This window comes from Fukomys damarensis, unplaced genomic scaffold (genome assembly GCF_012274545.1).
Source record: "Fukomys damarensis isolate Sample0158 unplaced genomic scaffold, DMR_v1.0_HiC HiC_scaffold_38, whole genome shotgun sequence".
Classification (NCBI taxonomy): domain Eukaryota; kingdom Metazoa; phylum Chordata; class Mammalia; order Rodentia; family Bathyergidae; genus Fukomys; species Fukomys damarensis.
This window is the reverse complement of record NW_022900950.1, coordinates 79,315,056-79,341,186: the sequence shown is the minus strand read 5'-3', so window position 1 is coordinate 79,341,186 and position 26,131 is coordinate 79,315,056. Positions and strand designations below refer to the sequence as shown.

Here is a 26,131-nt window from a genome sequence, read left to right as displayed (position 1 = left end):
CACAAGTATGGAAGCTACACTTTAAATTTTCATTGTCGTGTTTAAAACGCGCACAATTACCTTTACATTCATATCACTTATCAGTTTGTTAGAAATGAAATTGCAACACGCTAGGAGAGGCCCATCACAGTAACACTGAGTACTTCGCTCCGTCATACCTCGCTAGCTTGCTCAGAAAAGCAAGACCTAGGAAAGTCCCACTCAGCAGGGAAGACTCACAAGTTGAAGAAACCCTAAAGGTCCAATCTGTCAACTGAGGTAGATTTCTTGAATTTGTTTGATTTTTATTTCATCCCACGGTGGGCACGGGGAGGGCGGTCCCCTCTGGCCCAGAGCCCCGGTGTATGGAGGAGTAGCGGGCGCATCTCGACACAAGCCCCCAAGGTCCCTCACTCTGGAGAAGAGGTTGAGTTTAAAACAGAATGGACGGCAGGTGTCTAGAGCAGGGCTACAGGGGCAGCAACATTCCCAGTGTGTTCAGCAGGTGACAGACACAAGGATCAGGCTCCGACTGGCATCCTGCCACCAAGGCAAACCCCACACGTGAGCAAACAGCTCCCACAGTGGTCTGCAGCAGCGCGTGCCCACAGGCCGGTTTTCTCGTTTGCAAGGCTGGGCTAAACGTTTTGTGCGTGGAGTTGAGACAGCCTTTACAGCTCAGCTGTCCCTGGATGGGCTAATTTCACACACTCCTGGGTGCACCTCAGAACAGAGCTGGCTCTGTCTCCTGGCCTCTTCTCAGGAGGAGGCAAAGTGCCCACAGACGTAAACAACGAGACGGGCTGGAGACCGGGACGCTCTAGGCCGTGCGGACCTGAGGGTAAGGCTGTGACCTGATGCAGAAGGGACAGCAAGTGCCGGTGGGACCCCAGGGAGGGTGCGGTCTCTTCGTCAAGCGTAACAACAGAGATGAAAAAGGACAGAAAACTTCAATCGTATGAAAGACAACAGTTAAAAGTTTAAAATCCTACAAGCCTTGAGGAGACACCCACTGACCGCTTCACAGAGTCGAGGGGAGGTCCTGGGGGTGCGGGCAGCCGGCAGATTCACACAGCTACTTTGTACTTGTGAAGGAACAGAGACAAACTTAAGTCCCTCGATGGTTCATGAGCCTCCTGTCCTCAGGCCGAAGGACACACAAAGCGCCACAGTGGCTGGCTGTGCCAGAGCAGCTCCCGCCTGTCCGTGGTCAGTGTTGCAGCCTGCCCCTCTGCTCTAGAGGCGACGCCTGCTTCAGCCTGTTTCATGGTCAGCAAACTAAGTCGCCTTTATAGGAACAGAAAATGAAGGGTTTTTAAAAAAGTGAACTAGAATACTAACTCTTCACTTTGGTAAGCTTTACATGAGGGTCAAGTGAATTTCTAGAAAGACATTCTGAAAGGAACATAGGAACCGGAAGGTGCGGAGGTGATAATGTAAATATTCCGACCGGACATGCACTGCTCTGGAATATGCAAAGGAACTGCTGCAGACGGGCTTCCCACCCAGCCGGCCGTGTCCACAGCGCTACTACAGGAAGGGCAGCGGGCACTGCCCAGCTCAGGACCCTGCTAGTGCCTCTCCGCAGACGGTGCAGTTGTCTGGCCACTGCATGGGCTCTTGGCTCGGTGCACCAGCGACCATCTCTGACTCCGAGGCCACACCTGCATCAAGGTAAACTGAGAAGAAACGGGACAGAGGCCCCAGCACCTCTCTTCCCAGCGGCCTGGTGTGGCCTTTCTGCCTGGCCTCCACAGACTGTGCTCTCTGCTCCGCCGGCTCCCGTGTGCAGCCTGGAGGCGCCTGCTGCTGGAATATCGCAGTGAGCCCTGCCCTTCACCCTGCCCTCGCCCGCTGCAGTGCTGTGTTCTCCACGCGGCAGACCTGCTCTGCTGAGTCTCAGGGAACAAAAGGCAGAAAGGATTCCTGAAGCCACAGGCACCAGTGTCAGGTGAACCAAGTCTCCCAAAAAGCATCCGCCTGCAAGCAGTATCTCAGGACACAGGGCGGAACGACGGTTTCCCCTTGCTCTTCTCAAGCCAGGCAGCCAGAGAGCGTATCCCTTTCCCTCTCAGCTGAGAATCTGTTTGTCTTCTTCCAAGGAAGAATGGTCCTGAGCTTCAGCTCAGAGGAGTATTTGAGCCACGTGAGGAGAGTGCGTGCTGGCAACAGCAGTCAACAGAGGGAGGTCATTAGATTCAATCCTGAGTATTAAAAACAAAAGAACGTGACTTGAACATAGCATGGTTTTGTAGGAAAGTATTATTTCTCAGTAGCAAGCTTGCAACATCATTATCTGAAGCTCATGAAAAATTGGGAGGCTGAATCAGGAGGATCACAAGGTCAAGCCCAGCCTGGGAAACTTAGCAAATTTCTTTCTCAAAGAAATTTGGGATATATAGTTCAGTGCAAAAGCCCTGGGTTCAATTCCAGTAAAATATCTTCAGACACCACCCAAGGAGGCCAGCTGGAGCAAAGGCTGGGGGCGAGCTGCCTGGCCTGCAGCAGCTGGTCCAACTGAAGTCTGGAACCCTGCCGGGGGCTCCGCATGACCCCAGCGAGTAGTGCGTGACTACTTCATCACCTCACCCTCCCCGCCAACACCCCTGAAACTGCACCCACTCTGCACCTCGGTCCACACCAGTCTCTGGGTGTACTGGTGCCACACTTCTCCCCAAAACTGTGTGGTCTGGTCCCAGCGGCTCACAGAACCGAGATCCTCAGGGAGATTGAGCCCCATGCACTGAGAGCACAGTGGCACCAGCAAGAGCTTCAGGTGGACACGGTTCCGGCTGTCTCTCTCAGAGGCAGAGGCAGAAGGGATGGAGCTCATCAGGGCAGCACCTGCCTGGCAGGCGTGAGGCCCTGAGTTCAATTCTCAGTACCAAGAAAAAAAGAAAGTTAAAAAGTAGAGGCAGACAGGGTCAGGGATTTAGCTCAGTGTTTCTGCCACCTGACTCGCAAGCATAAGCACCCGAATTTGATCCCCGGTACCAAAACAAATTTTTAGAGCAGAGGCAGAGTGTGGTGTCCGAGCAGATGTTGAGGGTAAAAACGCTTAAACTACACTGTTTCAGTGCAATATGTCCTATTCTTTCCTTTGAATCCAAAAAACTTCAATTTAAAATTAAATAAAATAGAAGCTGGCATTACTCGGTGAGTTTTGTACCCCTCTTCCAGTAATGCTACAGACAGGTCTACTTTAGCGGACAAGACGTTACCTAGTCCTCCCGTGCTGCTGGCCTGCGGAAGGCGGAGGAGGACCTGGGCTCCACCAGTAATGGAGCCAAGACCTGGAGACCAGGCCAAGGGCGGACAGGTCCTCACGGGTCCACCAAGACTCAGGCTGACCGATACCTGCCAAGTTCCGTAAGTACAAAGGCCACGGCCAGCAATGAGAAGCCCAAGGAGGCAGGACTGTGGGGCTGGTAAACAGACAAAACTCAGAGGGGACAGTAACAAAGACCTTAATGCAAGTTAACTGCACAACAAATGCCTCAAAAAGGGGAAGTATTTTTTAAATGAAGTACGTAAGAAAAAAATGTAGGCTAGGAAATGCTAAGAGCTAAACACAACAGTCCGTCATATCCTGGGTGTGGAAGGAGCCACGTCTGATGAGAGGGCAAAGGGCTGAATAAAATCATACTCCGATCAGCAGGCTCCATGAAGTGAAAAGTTAACAATATAAACACAGTACTTCTTTCCAAGCTAGGGAATTCTTATCCTGGATGAAAGTGACAGCTTCCCCAAAACACAAAGCCTTGTCCTTGCTTTGCTTCTCTATTGATAAATGAAGCAGAACAAACAAGGCGGAATTTCCCCTACACACTTATGACTCCACTGTCCGGAAGATGGTGCGAGCTGGGAACGTAAGCCAGTATCCTCTGGGTGCAGGAGCACCGTGCAACTGTCCCGGGGACAGAAGAGCAGGCCACCTGCAGGCCTGGGCACAGGGAGAAGCTGCGACGCCTCCTCCAGGAAGTGAGAGGCAAACACAAGCTGCCCAAGCCCGGCTGACAGCTTGCAACTTTGGCATCGTGCTGAGCGACTAGAAATGGACAGACAGAGCGGGATTAAATGTTCCCTTTCCTTCCGTGGGTGACATAATCGGGGAGAAGGCTGACAGGAGGTGGCCAGCCTGAAGTTCGCCCTGTCCCCAGGCCTGGGACCTGGCGTCTGACACAAGGCACCTGTGTTTCTTGGAGCTGCAAAGGTTCTCAGGCCTATTGAGGATGGCCAGGGACAAAGGTCAGGGGTGCGAGGCCGGGCCGGCAGGGGCAGGGGCAGGGGCAGCGATCACGGGACTCACCCCAGCACCACACCCAGCTCCTTCACGTGGACGCGCGTGTGTCCCCGCAGATACTCGGACAGCATCTTACTTTTAAGGTACAGCTCCTGCAGTCTGTCTTCCAGGTGCATGATGCACTGCAAAGCAACAACAGCACTGTGAGGGCCAGCCATCATCCAGGAGCAGGAGTTCTCTTCCTGTGTCTCCGTGGGCACAGCTGTAATCTCACCCCTCCCAACACCGAAAAACTATAAGCATCGTCTCCAGCTCATCACTGTGGCACAATGGGGCTCTAAAACAACTGTGACATTTTCATACACCTGTCCTTGTACTGTCTACAAAATAAGTATTTCTACATATTTGAAATCATTCTATAAATACAAAACTTTCCTGCTTTTAAAAAACTTTCAGCTGAGCGTGGTGGCGCACGCCTGTAATCCCAGCACTCAGGAGGCTGAGGCAGGAGATCACTGTGAGTTTGAGACCAGCCTGGGCTACACAGTGAGCTCCAGGTCAGTCTCAACTACATGGTGAGACCCTGTCTCAAAAAACAAACAAACAAAACCTTTCTAGTAATATTTTCCCCATCAATCCTTGTTTACTGATGAGATTCTTACAGCTAAATGAGTCTTGAGAATGTTAATCTACTATTATTTACAGCTCTTTGTATTTTGTTGTAAGTAATTTTATCAAAAACATCTTTGTTTCTGTTTTCTTGCTATTATCTCAGACTATGCGCAGTACATGCACAGAATTACCACAGGGCCATTCTGAACTTTCAATTTTGCTTTTGAGAGTGTACTTTAATTAGGTCTGTAACAGTAGAGAATGGGCCTTATTTTCGGGACATCTTTCCCCAGAGCTGTGTGCAGCTTCAGTTCTTACAGAATAGCAGCCATCTGCAGCTTCTACCAGAGGCAAAGCTTTTGTGCTTGGCAGGGAGCACCATCCAAGTGTCTTCGGGAGACACCTGAGAGCTCTGGCAAGGGGGACCCCACAGGCATAATTCTCTTCTAGAACACAGCCTTGTGATTTTCAAGGTGAAGAGATTAACAGATGCATTTGAAATGTAGATCTTGACCACCGGGGCCAATCACTGACACATAAAAAGTATCTGTTAGAGATGTGGTCATTTTAGTGTTTCACTGGCGCAAAACATTATATGCATCGGTCAGGTGATTAAAACACAGCTGTCTGGTAACAGAGAACTAATCAAGGCTGAGGGCCTCACCAGTTCTCTTGGAAGCATCCTCCCAGGCAAGCAGGCCTGTGGTGGATCTCCTGTTAAACTGCACTTCCTTATGGAGTGAACCGCAAAGGTTTTAATAAGAGTGCTATGAAATGCTGAAAAGAACACTCATACTGCACTGGGTCTTTTATATCGTAAAACAAATTTTAGTGTTTTCACAGACTGCACAAAACATGGAAATAAAGAGAAGCCTGGGCTAAAAATGTGGAAATGTGTAAAATAGGAAATCAAAGCATGTAGAAAAAAGTTTCTAAAAGGCTCCTGAGTATTCAACAGAACTCTGTTGGGGTTTTCCCCATCCCTCTTTTATTCCTGAGATGGATTTGTTCAATTTTAACTTCTGAAGTCTCAACAACTCTCTCCTCCATCTGTATGCACTGTCCTGCTCGTGCATGGTTCAATGAGCGATGTGTAAGGGGTTCTGTTCTGCAGGAGGTGCTCTTTAATCTTGGTTTGCTCATGTTAAACAAGTCATTCATATTATTAAGTAGTGAAACATACTTCTATTCAAACAAAGCAAAAATGATCTGCTCTAGTGGTTTACGTCTTTGACAACAAGAGGTAAAACGTTGACTGCAAAAGACCTATGTGTTATAGAGTGAAAAATAAAAGTGTAGTAGCCAGGGATATAGCTCAGTGGTTCCGCCGTCTGCCTCACAAGTGCAAGGTCCTGAGTTCAAACCCCGGTACCAAAAAAACAAGCAAAAGTGTAGTAAATACGTCTAGCAATAAAAACTATGAAGCCTAACCCACCTCCTTCCCTTATAGAAAAGGACATTTCAGCCGCTCAGTCAGCGAAACTCAACCTGCTTCTAGCAGAGAATCTGCCAGCCAATGTCGAATAGAAAATAAGGCCATGGCAGCCCACGAAGACCTCTCACACAGCCTGGAGCAGACTTCCTGCAGGAGTGATTCAGTGTGATGTCAAATAAAGAGTTCAGCTAAAAGCCTGTCAATGTCTAAGCCAGTAATACTGCTTGATGAGACTGCTGACATACTGAGGGCCTGTAACGCCCACCACACTACCACCACATGTTCAACGTGAATCACCTCTTTCTCCTTCTCTGTCCGTAAGTGGTAGCCCGTGGCATGTGACTCGAAAGCGTGTGCGGTGGCAACCGATATATGCATCCTGGCTTTTTTTTTTTTTTTCTTTTCTTTTCGGTACCAGGGATCGAACTCAGGTCCTTGGTGCTTGCGAGGCAGGCGTCAGAACCACTAAGCTAAATCCCCAGCCCATCCTGGCTTTTAAAGTACCCCATGTTGACCGGGTGCTTTGACTGTTTAAAATTACCCTTAATTTTCAGGGAGTTCCCACAGTACCCTTATATTATCTTCATTCTACAAACAAGAAAGCTGAGACTCTGCTCCAGGTACTCAGACACTCCTGACTGTCACACCAGTGGTAACAGCAAAGCAGCAGAACCCAGCTCGGTGCAGGGCCGTCCTGCCCTCTGCCCTGCCACTGGCCCCACAAAAGCCACTGTGCACAGCATCTCCTTCAGAGCCACGCCACACTCCATCACATCTAAGGAGTGTGCACCCACTGTACAGCTGGTTGTCAGGAGCCAGGAAATGAACTATTCATTGCCAATTAATAGATTTCATTAATATTCACTTCCTTCTTTGTTGTTAAGCAGCCTGTGTCCCTCCTGAGAGCAGCAGGCCCGAGGTTCCCGTCTGGAGCTCTGCTCGGTGAGTGTTCCCAAGCGTGGGGCGAGAGCAGGTCAGCGGCCCCACATGCTCTGTACTGGCTCTGTACTGGCTCTGTACTCTGCAGCTTCTTCCCTCCACTGAAACTGCTCTCCCCTTCTTCCTGAACAGACCTCCTCCCTCAGTCTCCGCCCACTCATGCGTGCCAGACCCCTGCCCACACACACACACACACACACACACACACACACACACACACAGAAAGGAAGTTGCATGTATCATGACAGTGATGAGGGAGAGCTGCTAATTTTCTGGGGCTTTCTGGGCTCTACTCGCTGACTGCATTTAAAATAATGTTCTTGGGCTGGGGATTTAGCTCAGTGGTTCCACCGCCTGCCTCACAAGGTCCCAAGTTAGATCCCCTGGTACCAAAACAGAAAAGAACAACTGCTACCCTCTCACATGTGGAGAGTACCTCAAAACCGGAAGTGTTTGCACAAACTGCTTCTACCTCTTGACCCTGACATTTCATGAGGATGGCTGCAGAACAAGGACAGTCTGGAAACTGGCCCGCTTCATACCGCTCTGAGGGTTCTCCGCAAGAGGACCTTGAGTTTGCGTTCACACTACATCCCTCCCATATTCGTTTACTGTATCATGTCTTGCGCAAAAGGACTCCGATGTGCTCTGCACGACCTGCTGCACAGAAGGCTGCTGTGGCTGCAATATCTGCCCTGTTTGCTGCTCTTATGCTGTCTGTTCCCTTTTCACTTACTGCTGACCTTCAGTCATAATAAAACAATACGTCTGAATTCATGATTTTCATCAAAACATCATTAAAAGTATTTGATATCTCTTCGATCGGCTAGGAACAAATACTCACAAAGTCAGCAGGGAGGTGAAGCTTGTAAAGCTGCAGAATGGACTGAAGTAAGCTGGACACCTGACTGGACACTAGCACGTCCTGGCCCAGCTTCGTGCTATCCGTCACTTTCCGCTGACTCGTGGCCACCTGGACACTCCACTTGTCCGTGTCTGCGATAATACACACGGCTTCCGCTATCGGCTCATCGAGCACTGGGTGCTGAAAGAACACAGGAGGTCAGCTCTCTGCCCGCCTCTGGGTGACACGCGACACGTCCAGACTGTGCTCTGCAGCAGAAATGCCAACGCTTACAGCAGCAGCTACACATCAGGCTTCACAGGGACGCCGGCAGGGCTGTCACTACACCATCATTCCAATACAACTGCACTTAAGCGCTGTTTCCTTTTGTGTGTGTGTGTGTGTGTATGCGTGTGATTAAGGCAATGTATTTATTTCAGCATAATGTTTTTTTCTGTTTCCTTCTTATAACCAGGAAGCCCACTGTAGATGTTAAGTGTTCACAGTTAGGCAAAACAATATATGCCCCCCAATATTGCAGCATATCAAAATTCACTTCTTTTTGGAAGGCTGCATTCTCCTTTTAATGGGAAAAATCAGAATAAGGCATAGGACTGCATTATCTTTTCTCCACAGCAAGGTTAGCCAGCATAACTTAATATTCTAAGCAAAATTACGGACTGCACGTGCCACATACATCAAACCTCCTAACAACCAAATAAAATCAGACTGAGGGCTGAATTTATCCAGATGAAGGCAGTGAAGTGGTCACTAAGAAACACATTAAAATATAAAACCTCCAACAGTAAGATGTGCCACCAGGTGAACGGTGTGAACAGTGAGTGCTCGGGTAAGAGGACCTCCAAGGCCGCTCCTTACCCAGAGGAGCTGCTTCCTCAGACCTTCCGGCCCAGCCAGCCGTGCCTAGGAGCATACAAGTCAGGGCTGCACAGGACGGCTCTTCTAGGCCCCAAACCACGAGAGAAGGGGTGAGACAGCAGCAGACAGACCCACAGGCAGGCCTCACAGAGCTGACATCTGCTCGCTTCTCTAAGCCTCGTTTCCTAAAGGAAAACTCTTATTAGCCTCGCACCATGTGCCGGCCATGCCTTGCTTCTGGGTGCTCAGCATAAATTCCTCTCATCGGGTCATCCTGACTTCCTTCCAGACGATGTGCTGTCTAAAGGCCTGCGGGGCTGAGCAGGGCCCCCCTCACCCCACAAAGGGTCCCAGAGCCCAGAGGCTGTATAAATCCCACCAGGTCCCATTGGTTCTGGGCAGGTCCATCTGCCTTGTCTGCTGTCTATTCCCAGACAAGTCCTTCGCTTGCTCTCATCAATTCTATGAAGTCCAGTAAAGAAAGGCCCTGCGCTAACATCGCTAAGAGTGGGTCTCTGCTCATACAGCGAGGAGCCCAAATGAATAAACAACTCTGCTGGAAGACAGCGGTTACATGCAGCCTCTAACACGGTGCCTCACACTCAGAGCTGGGAAGCTGCTAACAGAGATCAAGGATGTGTTGGGGCCAACCCCTTACCACAGAGAGGAACAGTAATCAGGCAAAGTCTATCTAATGGTTCAGAAAGATATTTTTAATTAAATGAGGCTCCATTTCCCAAGATGGTTATCACTTTGTGGCTTTGCTAACAGTAGCACAAGCTCCCTCGCATGTGACCCACTTGTCCACATCCATCCCACACATGCTCAGCAGACAGCTATGCAGACACAGGACCTCGGCTCAGTCTCTAACCGTCACACACACAACACAGGGCTTCAGCGACCTCCTCTTCCAAGTTCCCATGACTTTCGGCTTAACCGGGGTGTCACAAATTCACAGCAAGATGACAATGGCTATCAACTGCTATCAATGTGCATGTTCCTTAGAACAAAGAAAATGGAAATCTGGAGATTTAAAAAAGGAGACCCTGGGCTGGGATTTGGTTCAGTGGCACTGCCACTGCCTCGCAAGTGCAAGGTCTGGAGTTTGATCCCTGGTACCAAAAAACAAACAAAAAAAGTAGAGCCTGGAGTTACAACTGGAGTGATATGAACCTCTTGGGTTATGACCAGAATTTTAGTTTTAACTTATGACCAAAGTCTTGAGTTACAACCCAAATGCCGTCTGTCCGCTTGTGCTTCCAGATACAGATTTAACCCTTAAAGAGATCTGGAAGGAGCATCAAGACATCCTGTGTGGGGTTCACTGAGAAATCCTGGGCCAGGGTCTCTCTGAGGACACTGAGATCCACCTGTGTACAGCAGAGAGACTTTGGAGGCTGTGCAGAGAAGCCTGGGCCTTCACCGACCAGCTGTAGTTACAACCAACCCTCAGGAATGAACTGAGTTCCTAAGTCAAGGGTCCATTGTATTTGTGTTCTGAACTCAAGCCCCATGAGTGCTTGGCATCTGTTAGAAATTCGAGGTGCTGGTGATACCACAGAATGCGTTAATATTACGGACCCTCCTTCATTACCGGCCGTCCGCCAGCACACACGGGGAGCTGAGGGTGCCAAGCATCACCGCAGTGAGAGCCAGCCTACCTGCTGCCCTCTCCTCTACTGATAATAGGTATCAGGCCTATGTTCCACCCACAGTCTTCCTCTGACCCTCCTCCGCTGCAGGGGCAGGGAGAGTCCCAAGCCAGTGGCCTCCTGGTCCTCAGACCACATGTTGCAGGGCCTCCAGCAGCACAAAGGGCTCTGTTTTAAGTGATGAGCCGAAGGAAGAAGGACGATGGCAAACTAGGGTGGTGATGGACAGAAGGCTCTGCAAGCACGGGGTGCAGTGGGAAGCTGAATCCCTGGACATAGTAACAGGAAAGGCAGAGAAGTCAGTTCAATTATTTAAAAAGTAACTAGATGAGAAAATGTGAAGTAGAAAAAACCTAAATGGAAAGAAAGCACAACTCATCTGTGTGTCACTGGAGCAGAGAGCAGAATGTGGGGTGGAGGCCGAGGTCCGCCATGAGCCTGACCACTGAAATTCCTCTGGGTCCTGGCAGCAGCAGGACGAGGGGATGGGGAACCATGGGCGCCAGGTCCCAGATGGCGATGGCACTCAAGTGGGCATGCCTGGGGACAGAAGAAAACCGGTGCTCTTTCAAGAAGCACATGTGAGACACTAATAACTCCCAGAGCATTTCTACAGAGCAGGCCAACGGCCTCCACCGGGCAGCACCACTTACTGCCCACTCGGTTTCCGAAGACCGTTTAAAGGAACAAGGTCATTCAAGCTGTCGAGAAAATGAAACGGCAGCTAGGGAGCAAAGAACACCAGCAAGCACTGGAGTTAGCACCTCGGGGCTGCCGCCCAGTCAACTGCAGGGTCCAGGAGCTGCAGCAGAAGTTACAGGGGCCCTGGAGACCTGCCCGGGTCTCCCCAGAGGAGACTCACCCACCACAGGCCCATTCAGGGTGACAGTGTGCGGGTGGTCACTCAGCTTGTGAGATGCCAGACGCCACGCCTGACCCACATCCCACAGCAAATCCCAACTCTCCTTAATGAAAAGGTCCATGTTCAAGGCACAGACCGTACCACAACACACAAATAAAATGAATTATCTGTATGCTTCTAATACTTTTTTATCAGACACACTGCAATGGTAGAAGGTATTAAATAATGAGACCAGTCCAACAGACCTTTTTATGGATATGGAGGACTGAACCCAGGACCTCACGCATTCTAGGCAAGTGCTTTACTGCTGAGCTACATTCTCAGCCCTTTTTATTTAGTTTTTTATTCTGAGACTGAGAAGTTAAATAATTGAGAGTAAGTAAATGAAAATACTTACTGCCCTAGACATTTGGTTTTTCTTTGGGGTATTTTGGATTAAAAAGAGAAACACAAGATTCTTTGCTTTATTTGATGTTCTATCGAATCCCTGATTGACAGAGGCCTCTCTGGGGTGACTCCACTGCGCCACAGCACTGTGGCTTATTAGAGGTGGCCTTCTGTGGCTTCAGGAGAGGCCGTCGTCATGAAGAGAAAGTGGCACTAGATTCATAGAGGACAGCCTCTTTCTCCACACTGACCACAGCGTGGCCTCTCACCCCCCCATAGACAGACACGCTGACCTGCAGGCCACCATGGGAAGTGCCTGGATCCTAGATGGCCGAGGGCCACATGGAAAGACCGCAAATGTGTGTGAGGATCGCTTGCTCTTTAAAATACACAGACCAGGGCCAGGCACGTAGCTCAGTGGTGCCACCACCTGCCTCACAAGTGCCAGGTCCCAAGTTCAATCCCCAGTACCAAATATAAATAAATAAATACACAAACGTGAAAACAGCCCAATTGCCCATCAGTTGGAAAGTGGAAAAGGAAGATGTGGTTTTTCTATAAAATGGAGTACTACTCAGCCATAAAGAATGAGAAATTAGATTCATTCATAGGAAAATGGATACATATTGAGGATATACTCCTAAGTGAAATAAATAAGTCACACGTGTAAATACCGAGTAGTTTCTCTGGTGTGAATAAACTATAATAGTACCAAAAGATCCTAATGAGATAACTGACAATGTGAAATAGGAAGAAAAGGCTAAAGATATAGGGAAAGTGGGAAGGGTAGGGGAAAGGGAATAAGGGAAAAGAAAAAATATGCGAAAATGAAAATAAAGTATTTGTAAATGGGGAGGGGAACCGGGGGTGAAGGGAGGGCAGGGACAAAGGGAAAAAATGAGAACCAAGACCTGTCATGTAAAGTTACAAGATCCCAATAATGAATGTAACTGTACTGTATACCTAAAATGTAACAATAAACTCAATAATAAATAAATAAATAAAATACACAAACCAACAAAGCCTTCGGCCTCACACCCAGAGAACACACTTAGTGTAGGCCTTCTCTCAGCAGTGAGATGGGGCCTGCACAGAGCGCACCCCGATCCCTGCTGGCCGTTCACTTCTGCCGGCCTGCGGGCTGCTCCGGCCCGTCGTCCGGTGTCGTGGGGCCACAGCCAGATCGGCCCCTTCTCGGCAGCCTTGGAGGCACTGCAGCCCTCCACGCGGCCGCGCCCCACCCAGCGCAGGCCTCGGTGCCCACACTGCTGCTCCTTACTTTCCGCCTCTTTGGTGTCTAGCTGCTACGTATGGATTGATTTATATTTACTGCATGTGGAAGTCAGCCTGCTTTTTTAATCTGAAAGTTTTCTATCACTCTTTCCCTGTTCTCTCCTGAATGTGCTATAAAATTTTCTCCTTACAGCCTCCACATTTGCTTTTCCAAATTTTTTTTCCTCAGAGCTGCACTCAGAGGTGTTTTGTATCTAAATTTCACAAATTCTGACTTTCTTTAGTATTTAACCTGCTCAGCCCTTTAATGTCTGATGTTTTTATTTCAATAACTATTTTTCAGTATCAGAAATTCTTTTTAGTTCTTATATAACTCTAATCATTATTACATTATCTCATTTTTTTATTGTCCCAACCCATTGGTTTTTCACCGTAAGCGCTGTAAGCAGCCACACAGCGGGGACTGTGCAGAGTGCTGGCTCTGGCCAGCTTTCGCACTGGCCCACATGGCGGTGTGTGGGTCGTTCGCACTCGCTCTGTGGCTCCTGAACGTGGCCGCCCCGTCGGAGCTCTCCGGTTATTCTAGGAGTGTATGGCTGTGTGCCCAGGAAACGTGCTTCCTCCTGCCAGTCGTCTTCCTCGAGGTTTCTCTGCCCCTGGTTTTTATGTTTATTTCTCAGGCACGATTCTCAAGTCACTTGGTAGAATAAATCTAGGCCTCAAACCTACAAACAGCTTTGGGATTTGATTTCTCCTGGGTGACTTTATTTTCTCCACCCACATTTCCAACCATTTGATTTCTCCTGGGCAGCTTTACTTTCCTCTACCCACGATTCCAACCTGTTTCTTTGCTGGTTCCCTGCTCATATCTGGAGCTTTTAAAAATTTTGGGGTACATTTTAGATATACATAATGATCATGTTCACCATAGGGAATCTGTCTCTGTACACGATATATTTTGATTCTTCTTTCTTTCCCATTCCCTTCAACCCCTCTTCCCCTCTTATTTACAGAACCTTTGCTTCCATTTTCCCTTCCTGTTCTCTGGAGCTTTCCATCCCCTCTTCACAGAAGAACAGCCCTTTGAAGCTCCAGGCTCACTGAAGGACTGACTCCCAGTGCCCAGCGCTGGGTGCCTGGGGATCACGTCTTACCCTGGAGCGAAGCTCAGAACACAGCACCAGATCCTGAGGCCTACGTCCAAATGAGGCCTGTAGAGCACGGCCAGCCACACAGCCCACCTCGCTGCTCTGGCTCTGGCTTCTCCTCGCCAGACACAAAGGGTTCTCTCCATTTTCGTGTACAGCACCCTGACGGTGGGCAGGGCTGGAGGGGAGGCGTGCCATCCACATACCTTTTACACAGCGAGCTGCTGGCCCCTCCACCTCAGACCTCGACGGAGTACATAGAGTCCAGAACACCATTACGTGTTTTTCAGCAAATAAATTTCCAATTGTGACTCACTCCCTTGCCTCCAAAAGCCATCCTTTGCCTCCATGCCCCACTACTGATAAAATGAGCCAGCCAGGACAGCTAAGCTGCCACCACTGGGGAGTTCTAGGTCGTCAAACTGGTTCACAGTAGGGGTATTATTATACGACTGCACCCTGTGTCCACCAGCATTTGTTCTCCAAACTGTTTTCTCTTGCAGACAGGTGCAGGGTGAGTCACTGAAGCCTAAAGAAGGAGAGGGAAATAACGCCTTGTGGACTAGGGAGGCTGCTCGTCGGGCATAGGACGCTGGGAAGGCCTGGGGTGCAGGGAAAGGGGTGGCGCAATGTCAGGGAGGCACCAGCTGGCGTCCTGGGCCCTTGGCGGGGTCACTGGCCTGTGCGCCTCAAAGGTCTATATGCTTGGGAGTAGCCAAACTGGTAGGCTGTATTCAGCTGCAGTTTGAAGATGCAGAAAGATGCTCAGGGGCAAAAAGGGTCATGGAACAGAGTTACACGAGGACTTACGTGACCTCAAAATAAAATGAGAGACAGCGGGCAGCTTTTTGTAAAGAAGGGCACAGATGCACAAATATCTTGCAGATGGTGAAAAATTGGGTAGAACATCAACATTGGAAAAAACATCAAAATTAGGCATGTGTCTAATTCTGACACAGTGCAAAAGACAAAGTATGAAAGACCTAAAATAAGCTCTTATTCTCCTTCAGGTAACGCAAATGAACACAAAGAGCCACAAGCATCGTGTGTACATGCATTACTCTCTCCTGTTTAAAACAAAACACACAAAGGAAGCCACCTGCCACTTCTCTTCAGCAGGAAGGTGATGCTGCCCTGCGCACCTGCACACACACCCCAACACCTGCTATGGCCAGCACTTCCCAGGCAGGTCCTGTGAGTCTCCGTGCTCTGCTTCCAAGTCCCGCAGCCCTGGTGGGAGGAAGGGACACCCAACTCGGCATGCAAGCGTCCAGGTGTGAACGTGTGCAGACACAGTCCCCAGTCCACCACGACCCCCGTCAGCCGTGGGGAGTCCAGTTCTATTCTGTATCATTTTTATAAACCGGTCATCAGAACCCAGCTTCAGGTCAGACCACATACTTCAGGAAGCTCCACAGGCAACTCTCCACCACAGGCGGTGCTGCACCAGGCAGGGCTGCGGCCCGGGCGCCGGAGTCATGTGGTTCCCACTGCAGACGGTCCCATGGCCACGCCTCCACAACCGGCTGGCTTCAGGGTCACTGCTGCTCAGCACATCCAGTGTCATCTGTGTTACGTACGTAATGATTTGCTCTTGGATAGGACTTGCTGTTCTTTTGTAGTCTTACTGGCTGATTACCCTGAACAGATTAATTAGGTATTCGTGAGCGTATATCACAGCCAGATTTTTAGCAAGGCTCCTTATCTTGCTACTGACTCCCGCATGATATTTCTGGAGTCAATCTGTTGTTACTCTTAAGTTTAAGTGGAAGAGGCTGCTATATCCAACTGTTACTTCATTTTATAGATGGTTCTGTGAAACGCCTGAAGCCCTGGAACGTGGTTTAACAAACAGAAGATGTCAGATGCGGCACTAGCTTCGGTTCTGACAATGCTACACGGCCGTCTGCCGTGCCGGCTACTCCTCCCCGCACCTCAGGCAAAGGCAGAGTGGCTGTTTCTGGCCTTGAGCGAGGCAACCAGTCTCTCTCTCCGGGCATCTCCAGCGGGGCTCCCGGGCGGCCCACCAGACACCAGGCAGGCAGCGTACACACACCTGAATACAGGTGAGCTTTCTCACCTCGTTACAAATGGCTGTCATTTTGCTCTCCATGGCAAGAACATGTCATACTGCTGTATAACTTACAAAGCACTCTCACAGATACTGCCAGCTCACATCTGTTGGGCATTTAGTAATGTGCCAGGCACTACGCTAAACATCTCATGTAAGTTATCTCTCAGAACCTTCAACCTGTAACACCAGCACTGTTCATGTGATAGAGCCAAACCGCCAGGCCACAAAGCCACACAGTGAACCACGTGGCAAACCTTCAGAAGTCAGCTCCTAACCAGTGCATTCTATTTCACCTACTCCTCTGCATGCGTTCCAGGATTAGAGATGCCAGCCAATTTATTCAGGACTATCAGTGACTGAGGGGTGGTAACAGGACTCAAACCCAACACCCAGCCCTGCTGCAGTGCCGTGGCTCTCTGCCCTACTCTGCCACACAAGTCTGTAACCCCCACAGCACCTAGCTGGTGCCTTCACAAGCAAAGGACTCAGACAAAGCCATTGGGGCCACAGGCAGAGGCTTGACGGCTGTGAGTCTCCCCATGTCCCCATCCCCTCCCCTCCTTCGCAGTAAAGTCAAAAGGAAAACAGAGTGAGAATGTACATTTAGATATGGCAGGAAAAATAGGAAACAATGTTACTTTAGACTAATTTAAGGCAGCTGTATAACCTATATGTTAGGAATCAGGGAAAGAGTCCAAATAACAGAAAAGAGGTCGTGTATAGACTAAACAAGAACACATGTTCAAATATTTAAAGAATTCAATCTTTACATATAAAGAATAGTAAAAAATGAAAACAAATGATAGGAAGTTGGTGTATCTTTCTTTCACAGGAGGCCTGGATAAGAAAAGTACAAAGAGCAAGTCAGAGCACTAGGGGCTCTAGAAAGGAATCCCCAGCTCAGAGAAAAAACTCCAACCCAGTCCATGCAGCTAGAAAGTACACACCATGAAAAGCAGCATTTACATCCAAGGCAGCAGAGCTCTACAAAACAGATCAATAGCCTAAATCAACTGCTTTCAAACAGTCACTAACAATCCTTCTCTAAAAAGAATTATGCATTCCAGAGCCTGATAAAGTCTGGCATGAGCACTGAAAATTATTTATGTCCAAAAGATGGGTTTTGAAAACATGGAATGATAGAGCGATTTATTCCAGTCCTCTCTCTGCAAGCATTCCTCTCAGTTCTAACTCTGGCCATGTGCTTATTCTTGGATCTCTGCTTCCTTCGCTGGCAACAGTCTCAAGAATTTAAATAATCACTATGCTTTATGGGGTAGTAAATTCAATACCATGTTTTTAAAAAACTAATTGATTCCTCAACAATATTTGTAAATGAAAGTTGAAAGTAAGGCTTTTTCTTTAAAGAAAAAAAAAACGCTAAAGACCAGAGTGCCAGTCTGAGAGGCAGTCTACACGAAACACTTCTTCAAAAGCAAAATTCATTATGATGACAATGAATGTGTCAAGTGAAATTAGAAACCCACTGATGTTAACTGGATACATTCTGAATATATTGAACTTCTGAAGATACTTTTATAAACCCTTCACAATATCCTATTAACACCCAGGCATGGCTGCACTCTGGATGTAGCCACAATGTGACACAATAGAGGCTATTATGCTTAGTAACTTTCAGTTTCTAAGGCTGACTGCACAGTTTAAAGAAACGAGAACTACTACAGCAAGAAAACACTCTTTTAAAAAAGCGAAAATGAAATACAGAAATGTTTTAGAAAGAAGGGTACTGTAACATGGTTTTGTTTTTTTCAAATCTAAGAATTAAAGAGCCAGATGGTCACAATGAAAACCTAATATTTAGATACAGGAACTTGCCAGCCTACAAAAAATAGAAAAGCATTTCATGAGCGGTTTCACAGGTAAGTTCAATGGGGGGCCATCAGTCCTGAGCTCACAGAAGCAGGGCCTCTGGGCGAATCACCCACCCCAAGGCTCTGTGGCCAGGACGTGAGGCTCGCATGAGGTCACTGTGCCCCCTCGGAGCCAGGAGAGGAACCCGAGTTCCCCAGACCAAGCTGACAGCAGAGAAGGAGGGAAACTTCCACCGGTCTGCAGAAGGCCAGGAGGCTTCTAATCCCCAGCCCCGCAGTGGCAGCGGAGGAAGTGCGGGAGACCTGTTCTCCCCGTCATGGACGGGGACCCCACCAGAAGGGGACTCCCAGGTCTAGCCAGGAGTGGCTGCATCTGGCCAACAGCGGGTGGGACCCCTGGTGCCCCTGCACATGCCAGCGGGTGTCCCCAACCCCAGGCGCCAGCCTGGCCACTCACAAGGATGTGCGCTCCCAGTTCACAGAATGTCCCTAGCCTCCTTGGGCTGCGTCGGATGTGTGTTTAGTCTTCACAGAGGACATGTTCAAGGCAAAAAGACATGAATGCCTTCTGCTCCATCTTAAAAAAAATTTTTTTGGTTGAGGAAATAGGCCAAATTCCAATTTTCTTAGTGCAATGGGGACTCTCCCTGTCGCACAAGATATAATACGTTTCTAATACAAAACATGTTATTTTTTCATCAATAGCAGCTCAGTTAAAAGCAGGCCCATCACATGGACAAAGCTTCTTTAACTGCTCAGTTCCTGACACACTGAGGACAGCAAGAGTCTTCCATGGCAGCCACAGGCAATTTTCCAGTGAGACTTGTTAATCCCTACACAGTCATCCGCACGGAGCCATCAAAGTGAGCTTAATGACAAATGAGTTAAAATAAATTACTTCTAGAAACTTGTAAGGACCAAACAGAAAGCAAACCATATGTCATGTCTCTTTGGCCGAAACTGTCACCATCTGTGCTATTTACTGCCTGCAGGCTACCCCCACCATGATCTTCTCTTTGCCCTCTCCATCCAGTTCCAGGCCCACAAGGCTGACCTCTCTGGACCCTGGCTGCGTGTGCATCAGCCGTGACCTTCCTCTCTGGTTTCCAGCTGGGCGCGGTCAACAGAGGCACAGGGGTCAGCAGTCAGGACAGGGGTGGGGCAGGGGCCCACACCCCTAGGACAATCCCATCACAGGGTGCCGTCCATACTTCGGCACCCTGGGGTCTGAGCTGAGCTCACTTACATGCACGGTGTGGGCCAGGTCAGCCAGTAGGCACTGTCGCAGCTTCTCGTCCGTGCTGGTCCCGTGAAGCACCAGATCAGGCATGTAGGTAGGGCAGTAGCCTGCCAGGAGCGAGCGGCCGAAGTTCCTTACATTCGGGCTGCTGATGCTCTGAGACCTGAAACAACATCCGGCCCGTTAAAACGTACCCTTAAAAGAAACCTCTTCAGGAGCATCACAGTTGGAACACAAATCCTAGTGACACATGTAAAGAAGACAGACTGAGGGGTCCACATCACTGGTCCTCCAGCAAGATTACTGGTGAGAAAAAGAGGAGGCTAAGAAAGAAAAGGGAGTGTTTAGAACACAGAAGCCCCAGGAGAAAACCATCTCCATGGCCGGTTAGTCTGCTCTGGTACCTCATACTGAACACCCTCCAGGCTGTCAGAGTCAGGGAAGAAGACTGGAAGGGGCTCCCGCCTAGGAGCCGGGCCCGTGCAGAAGAAGGCACCCTCAGCAGAGTGGGAGAGCAGAAGAAACCTCTCAGTACTGCGTCAGGCAGCACAGCGCTCGTGGCCGGGCTGATGGAGCCCAAGGATGAGGTCCCACAGAGAGCAAGACCTGCCAGCTCGGAGGCCAGGCTCTGCTGCGGCACCGAACCTCCTCAGAGGGCAGAAACTCACTCCGGCCCAGCCACCACAGCTCTCCACAGCGACACAGCAGGCAGAGACAAGCCACGACCTGCAGAGCTCAGCCACACTGGGCCAGGAAGCATCCCGGGAGGGGGCAGTGGGACCCACCTACACGGATCAGGGACACTGGTAGCACTGAGAGGGGCGCACTCAGTGCAGCACCCACAGCAGTAATGAGACCGCGGTGCCAGGCTGGCAGTGTTACCTTGGCAGAGGCAGCTCCACTTCGAAGGGCCCTGAAGTCCTGTCACCACTGTGACCCAGGCCCAGAGCGGCTGCAGCACACGCTTCATCGTCACTGTCTCCAAGAGCACTGTCGGAGCTCTCGTTCCTGGGAATGTCTCCTTCAACCCTGAAGCCGGCCTTCCCACTGGCACCCCTAGAGGGGGCATCGGCAGCCGCTGGGAGGCCGGAGCCCTGCAGCACACACTGGTCCAGGGCAGCCACCTGCGGAGGTCCTTCTGCGGTTTTCAAGTGCAAAGCTCTGGTTTTCTCAGGTGTTCTCCCAGTGCCTGAGGCACGGCTGGGAGGCGTTCGCAGGCTACCAGCATGGTGGAGCTGCCCGGCAGCAGCTCCTGTCATTGCAGTGTCTGTCCCAATGCCACTGTCCTCAGCACCGCCCCTGCAGGGCTCACCATCCCCCGGGTCAGGGGGCTGGGTCTGTGGACAGCCCACGCCCCTGTGCAAGGCAGCCCTACAGGAACAGCCAGAGGCCTGCCTGTCCCAAGCCACACTGGTGGCTGCCCTGGCGTCCGGGTGCCATCTGCAGCCCTTCAGCCTCTCATCCATTTTTCTGGTATGGCTTTCAGAGTCAGACTCTGGAGACGCAGAGCTTCCGATGTGGAAAGTGACTTTTTCTGCTGGAGGCTCCTCCTGGGACCGTCTGTCGGGGCACGGCCAGGCTGAGGACCACGCTGGCAGTTTCCGCGGCACCTCCTCATCCATCTCCTGGACAGTCTGGGGGCCAGTTTCCACCCATGCCCCTGGACCCTCACAGCAGGCAGGTGCTGAGGAGCCGGCTGGGGGTGCTGCTTTCTCACCGTCTCCAGCCCCACAGTACGCTCCGTCTAGCGCTGGCCCTGGGAGCCCCCTGCTGCCAGCTGTAGAGCTCTGCAGCTGCCTCCGGCTTCCTTCGCAGATGGGTCTGACACCTCCATGCGGGGCCCCAGCTGATCCTGTGGTACCAGGACCCCTTCTCTCTGCCGGCACAGGCGGTAGGACAGGGGGCACGAGGGCAGGCTCATTTCTCACTGTCACCACCACGTACTCGGACTCCTCCACCTCTCCTTTCTCCAAGGCCGTCACGATCTTGCTGCCACTGACCACCCGGTCACCTTCCGCGGGATGCCCATCCCAGGTCAGCTGGTTGTCCTGCAGCTCGGAGCAGCGCAGGAAGTAGGTCAGGACGTACAGAATGCGCTGGACCAAGTCCTTCTGCTTCCCCACCACCACAGTGCGTGTCAGTCTCACCGGGGAGCCTAGGGCTCCATACAGGTCACCTGGAGAGCACAGGCAGACACAAGAGCAGGCCTGGGTCAGTGCACACAGACACGGCAGCCTCTCCTCGAGGCCTCCTAGCCAGAGTCCCTCCCACAGAGCCCAAAGGCCAGGAGAAGCCCACCGCTGGGCCCTGGTGCGGGGAGTCGTGTGGAGGGGGGCGGCCGAGGGTGAGCCCAGTACACTGGCCCGAGGAGGTCTCTGGACAGGCCGCAGATCATGCCACATCTTGGAGACCAGAACCCGCTGGGAAATCCCAGGACAATGGGCCGTAGGGTGAAATCCAAATTCAAGGGTTTCAAAACAGATGTGCAGAGAATCAGTTCAAAATACTTAGTAAGGTGGTCTGCTTTGGGGTCGTTCAATAGACAGACACAACCTAAGCAGCAGCAGTTCACTAAGAAGAATAAAGATCACTCAGTCATGAATAATGAATCTGAGAGCTTCTATTTCACATGAAAACTCCACGGGGAAATGTCCTTCTAAGTAAGCTATAACCTGACGGGTTGGCTGCAGACGGGCCTGGGAACCAGGGGGCTCTGTGTTTTATGTGCAGGCAGGGGACCAAGGGAAGCGTGCTGCTGATCCACCCAGCAAGCCCAGCTCTTCCCCGCTGCTTGTCACAACTGGAGGAGCACTTGTTTTTGTTTTGTTTTATGTTTTTCTTTGGTGCCAGGGTCGAACTTGGGTCCTTCCACTTGCAAGGCAGGCGGCAGCACCACTAAGCTAAATCCCCAGCCCCAAGGAGCACTATGACTACCAAGACACATGCTTGGCACTTTGATGCTGATGTGGACAATTACAGCGAGGAGCCAGCATTTACTGTCTGGGAAGGCCCTGTGCAGAGTTGAAGATTTATCTTGCATCTCCATATAACCTGGGCTCAGAAACCATTAGAAATAACCAGAATGCTGGGAGAAATAAAATCTGAAAAGGTCCCTAAAAAAGAGAGGTGATAACATGGTAACTTAGCAGGTCAAGAGATGAAGGCTGAGAAGCAGCAAGCTGCACCTCTTCTGAGAGCCCCAGGGCAGGACAGGACTGTCAGCACCCTCCCTGCACAAGGCCAGACCAGAGCCTGCCCCAAGTGCAACCTGAGCCACTTCAACTGGCAGGGAAAGTGTCCCATAGCTTAAGGAGTAACTCAGGACTGTAGCCATGCAGGGCAAGCTTCTGAGAAAACGTTCTCGACCAAGAGTTGATTCTGTTCCTTTTTATATCCACTCATTGCTGCAGGGTATCCCAGTCGTTTCAGAAATGTCTGGGACCTTTTTATGAAATCCCTCAATAAAGAAACAAGCTAAACATCCAGTCTGGTATAACAACCAACAAGGAAAAGGCCCCTGAGAATGGCAACATTATCTTTTAGCAATGTATCTAATTTTTAGTGTTACATATTTTAATAAGTGAGGAATAAGGAAAACACAAAATAAGGTTAAAATTTATAATAAACTGTATAAAGCAATGAGAACAATGTGTGTGGAAATAATATTACTTTACAAATTTCATAAATAATACATCATTAAAATTAACAGACCCGTAATATTAAAGGTTTACTGGATCCTGCACTTGAAGGCAATTTTTTGAGTCCTGGGCTAATGAAGCTGCTTATCTTCGAGCAGGCGCCTTGTCTCCAAGAGCAGACTTTTTAAAAATGAAAAAGAGGCTGCACAACAGTATGAACCAACACCACACTACCAAGCAGTACACTGGGAGGTGTGCTGTTCGCTACACACCCTGCTCGCCCTGACCTACTTCGCCCCTATGATCACTAGTTCAGAATGTTTTCTAGTTTCTCTTGTAAAACCTGGCTTGGGGGTTATTTAAATGTAGTTACAGTGAGTTTTTTGTTTTTGTTTTTTCCTTTTAACTGATTTAGTCTCACTGCATCCTGAAAAGAATGCAATTTAAATTTGGGGGAAAAAATTAAGAAATTTCAGACTTATTTTTCCTTCTACTTATTTAAGTCGGTCGTCCCAGCCTCTATGGAAGAGAAAAGCCACTTCCCTTCAGGTCTGCAGGGCCCTCTGGGGGCTCAGGCAAAGCAACTTCACAAGGAGGCCCACCAGGGTGGGGCGGCAGCACCCACACCGCCTGCTCCCGCACCTGTGGTGGGACGTGCCCCAGGGTGCTGCTATGGCTTCTCTCCCCACTCCTGGGCACAGCACCTCCCAGACAGGTCATTGCAATGATTCAAAATGGAAGCGTTCTATGACTTTGGAAACTGGACTACAAGTACTCCAGCATCAGTGCTGTACTCCCAGAAGCACACCACTTCTTGTTTACCGTGCTTTGTCAGGCCCAGTGAAGAACAAAGGAAGCCAGTATCCTGTCCAAACATGGAGCTCCCGCACACCCGGTTTCCTGGGTCGGCGCCAACCTGCTCTGGGCAGCGCCTCGTTCCTTCTCCCGCTCTGCTCGGGCCCCCCAGTCATGCGTGCCCCAGGGAAAGGACTGACGGGAACCAGGAGGCTCCCGAGTAGTCAGACTTCACGTGAGAAGCACGCCTAATCATAAGTGCATCCGGCTGATTCGATGCACTGCTCCACTAGCGCTGTTTTTAAATCAGTGGCCCAGTGCTACCCCTCAGCACCCAGACCCCTTCTCTCCAATAATTCTGCAGTTTAGCAGGTCACGATGGCACATGCCTGTCATCCCAGCTGCATGGAGGCTGAGGCACATGGGTGATCATTTTGAGGGCAGCCTAAGCAACTTCGCTAGACCCAGAAAAGAAAACACCACTACATTTCAGAGGGACAGTGCTCCACTCTCCCTCCCGGGAAAGAGAGGGCATGTTTCTGGAGCTCTTCCTGCGCCCGGTGCTGACCTGCATCCTGCACTAAGGGGCGAAGAAGGCCCCATTAAAATGGTGTCACTGGGCTGGGGATGTCACTATGGTTAAGCGTTTGCTCGGCAAGTGCAAGGCCCCGAGTTCAATCCCCAGCACTTCAGAGGAAATGATTTCCACTAAAATGGCCTTATATCCAGAAACGGCTTAGTTAGCTCACTAAAACACATCAGCCTCACACCAGGGGACTCGCATGCTCTTTCTTACACCTCTCGTGACAAAGGACCTAAGGACAGAGGCTGCCTTTACTGTCACAAGGTAAGGACAACAGTAACAGGTGTGAGAATTTTATTAATTGGATTTGCAAAGAGCACTTTGCACTTGCTTGGCTCAAAGTGTCAGATTTTGTTACTGCTATTAAAAACTGCCATCTGTACTTTTGTGGAAGTTGCCACCTCACCATTTCCCTGATGAGCCTTCCTTAGGAAACGCCCTGGACTCCTGCTGCCTCCAGGGGCTCACACCGGAACATCTGTGCTGCAGCGCCTCACATGGCAGCTTCGCAGCGAGGGCCATCTCCACCTCGTCTGATGGGTACAGGGAGGGAAGGGCCTGGTGTGCAGCGCTGTCCAGCACCTGTGAGGACTGCGGGTCAGCCCTCGGGACCACGGGAGGGGAATAGCTGCTCCACCTGCACCCAACCCTCCCCTCCTGCACCTCTGCACACCCCATCGAAGCAGCAGCCAGGGATCTGAAGTCAAGAGACCGCAGACCCACTGCACCCGTGAGACCCAGTGCACACCTCTCGTCTACATAAACTGAGGAGCAAGCCAGTTTCACAAGCCACAACCTCGACAGCCAGCACCACACCGAAGTGCTGATTCTGACTCGTGCCCAAGTAGAGGTGGAGAAAATGCGCACCGCCACTAATTCGCAGTGCAGAGGAAGACAAGACTTCTGACTTCCACCTGTTTGTGCCCATTCGAGCCCTGCTCCAGGGTAGGGCTTCTCAACCGAGGTCTGCTGTGGTGCCTTCTCCCCTCCCCAGGAACATCGACAACATCTGCAGACATCTCTGAGTGTCAATACTTTGGACAGAGGGTCCTACCGGCCTCTGACAATCCCTGAGCTACTGGGTGGGCAGCGCTATAAGCCACACATCCTAGCTGTGCCCCGCTTCGCTTCACCCTTTCCATCCACTCCACTGTCGGATAAGCTACTGACCCAGCTGTGCCCAGAGAGGGTTGTAGGGATGTGTCTTGGCCAGCGTGTTCACTGACTGTGAGGTGCGCTTCTCGGAGAAGGCTCTGACGGGGGGGTGGTCGACGGGCATGACAGTCGGCACCCAGGCCAGGTGGTAGGTCAGCACTGCAGTCAGCAAAGCAGCAAGAAACCTTGGAGAACAGGAGAAAACAGGGCCACATCAGTCACGGAGGACGGGCAAGGGTGTGCGTGCATCTCCGCGGAGTCGGGCTTACTGGTTTTTGTTGATGTGTTCTATCAGAAGAGTAAACTCCTTGAGAAAGCGGTGGCAGAGCTGCGATCTTTCCGAAGTGCTGGCCATCATGGTGAGCCACACTGGGTCAGCTACCCTTGGAACTGAATATAAATTCCAGATGGTCCCCCTGTGAAGAGAGGGGAGAGGAGGGATCCACAACGCGGTCACAAATACAGCCTGGACAACTCCAGCACAGCAGGATGCAGGAGACTGATGCGCACTCCACGTCCTGAGGGGATTCGGGCAGTCTACACAGCACAGGCTGGTCAACCGTGGCCACAGGCCCAATCCAGCTGACACCGACTAGAGAGC

At 50.4% G+C, this 26,131-nt stretch overlaps 1 protein-coding gene across 7 annotated transcripts in view; it reads right to left on the bottom strand.

Annotated features, from left to right (window-relative positions):
* Nucleotides 1–287: 287 nt before the first annotated feature.
* Fnip2 (folliculin interacting protein 2) overlaps nucleotides 288–26,131 on the bottom strand; it is a 66,741-nt gene continuing 40,897 nt past the window's right edge. For 6 of the 7 annotated variants that reach the window (XM_019208002.2, XM_010627988.3, XM_033759864.1 and 3 more), the window contains 7 exons: nucleotides 25,800–25,946; nucleotides 25,546–25,715; nucleotides 20,242–21,535; nucleotides 19,366–19,522; nucleotides 8,053–8,253; nucleotides 4,289–4,404; nucleotides 288–2,183 (listed from right to left, as the gene is read on the bottom strand). In XM_019208002.2, coding sequence (XP_019063547.1) covers nucleotides 2,105–2,183; nucleotides 4,289–4,404; nucleotides 8,053–8,253; nucleotides 19,366–19,522; nucleotides 20,242–21,535; nucleotides 25,546–25,715; nucleotides 25,800–25,946 — 2,164 coding nt within the window. In that variant the 3' untranslated portion in view covers nucleotides 288–2,104. Of the gene's footprint in view, nucleotides 2,184–4,288; nucleotides 4,405–8,052; nucleotides 8,254–8,931; nucleotides 11,124–19,365; nucleotides 19,523–20,241; nucleotides 21,536–25,545; nucleotides 25,716–25,799; nucleotides 25,947–26,131 lie in introns of those variants that run through there. The other variant, XR_780993.2, reaches the window with a different exon arrangement.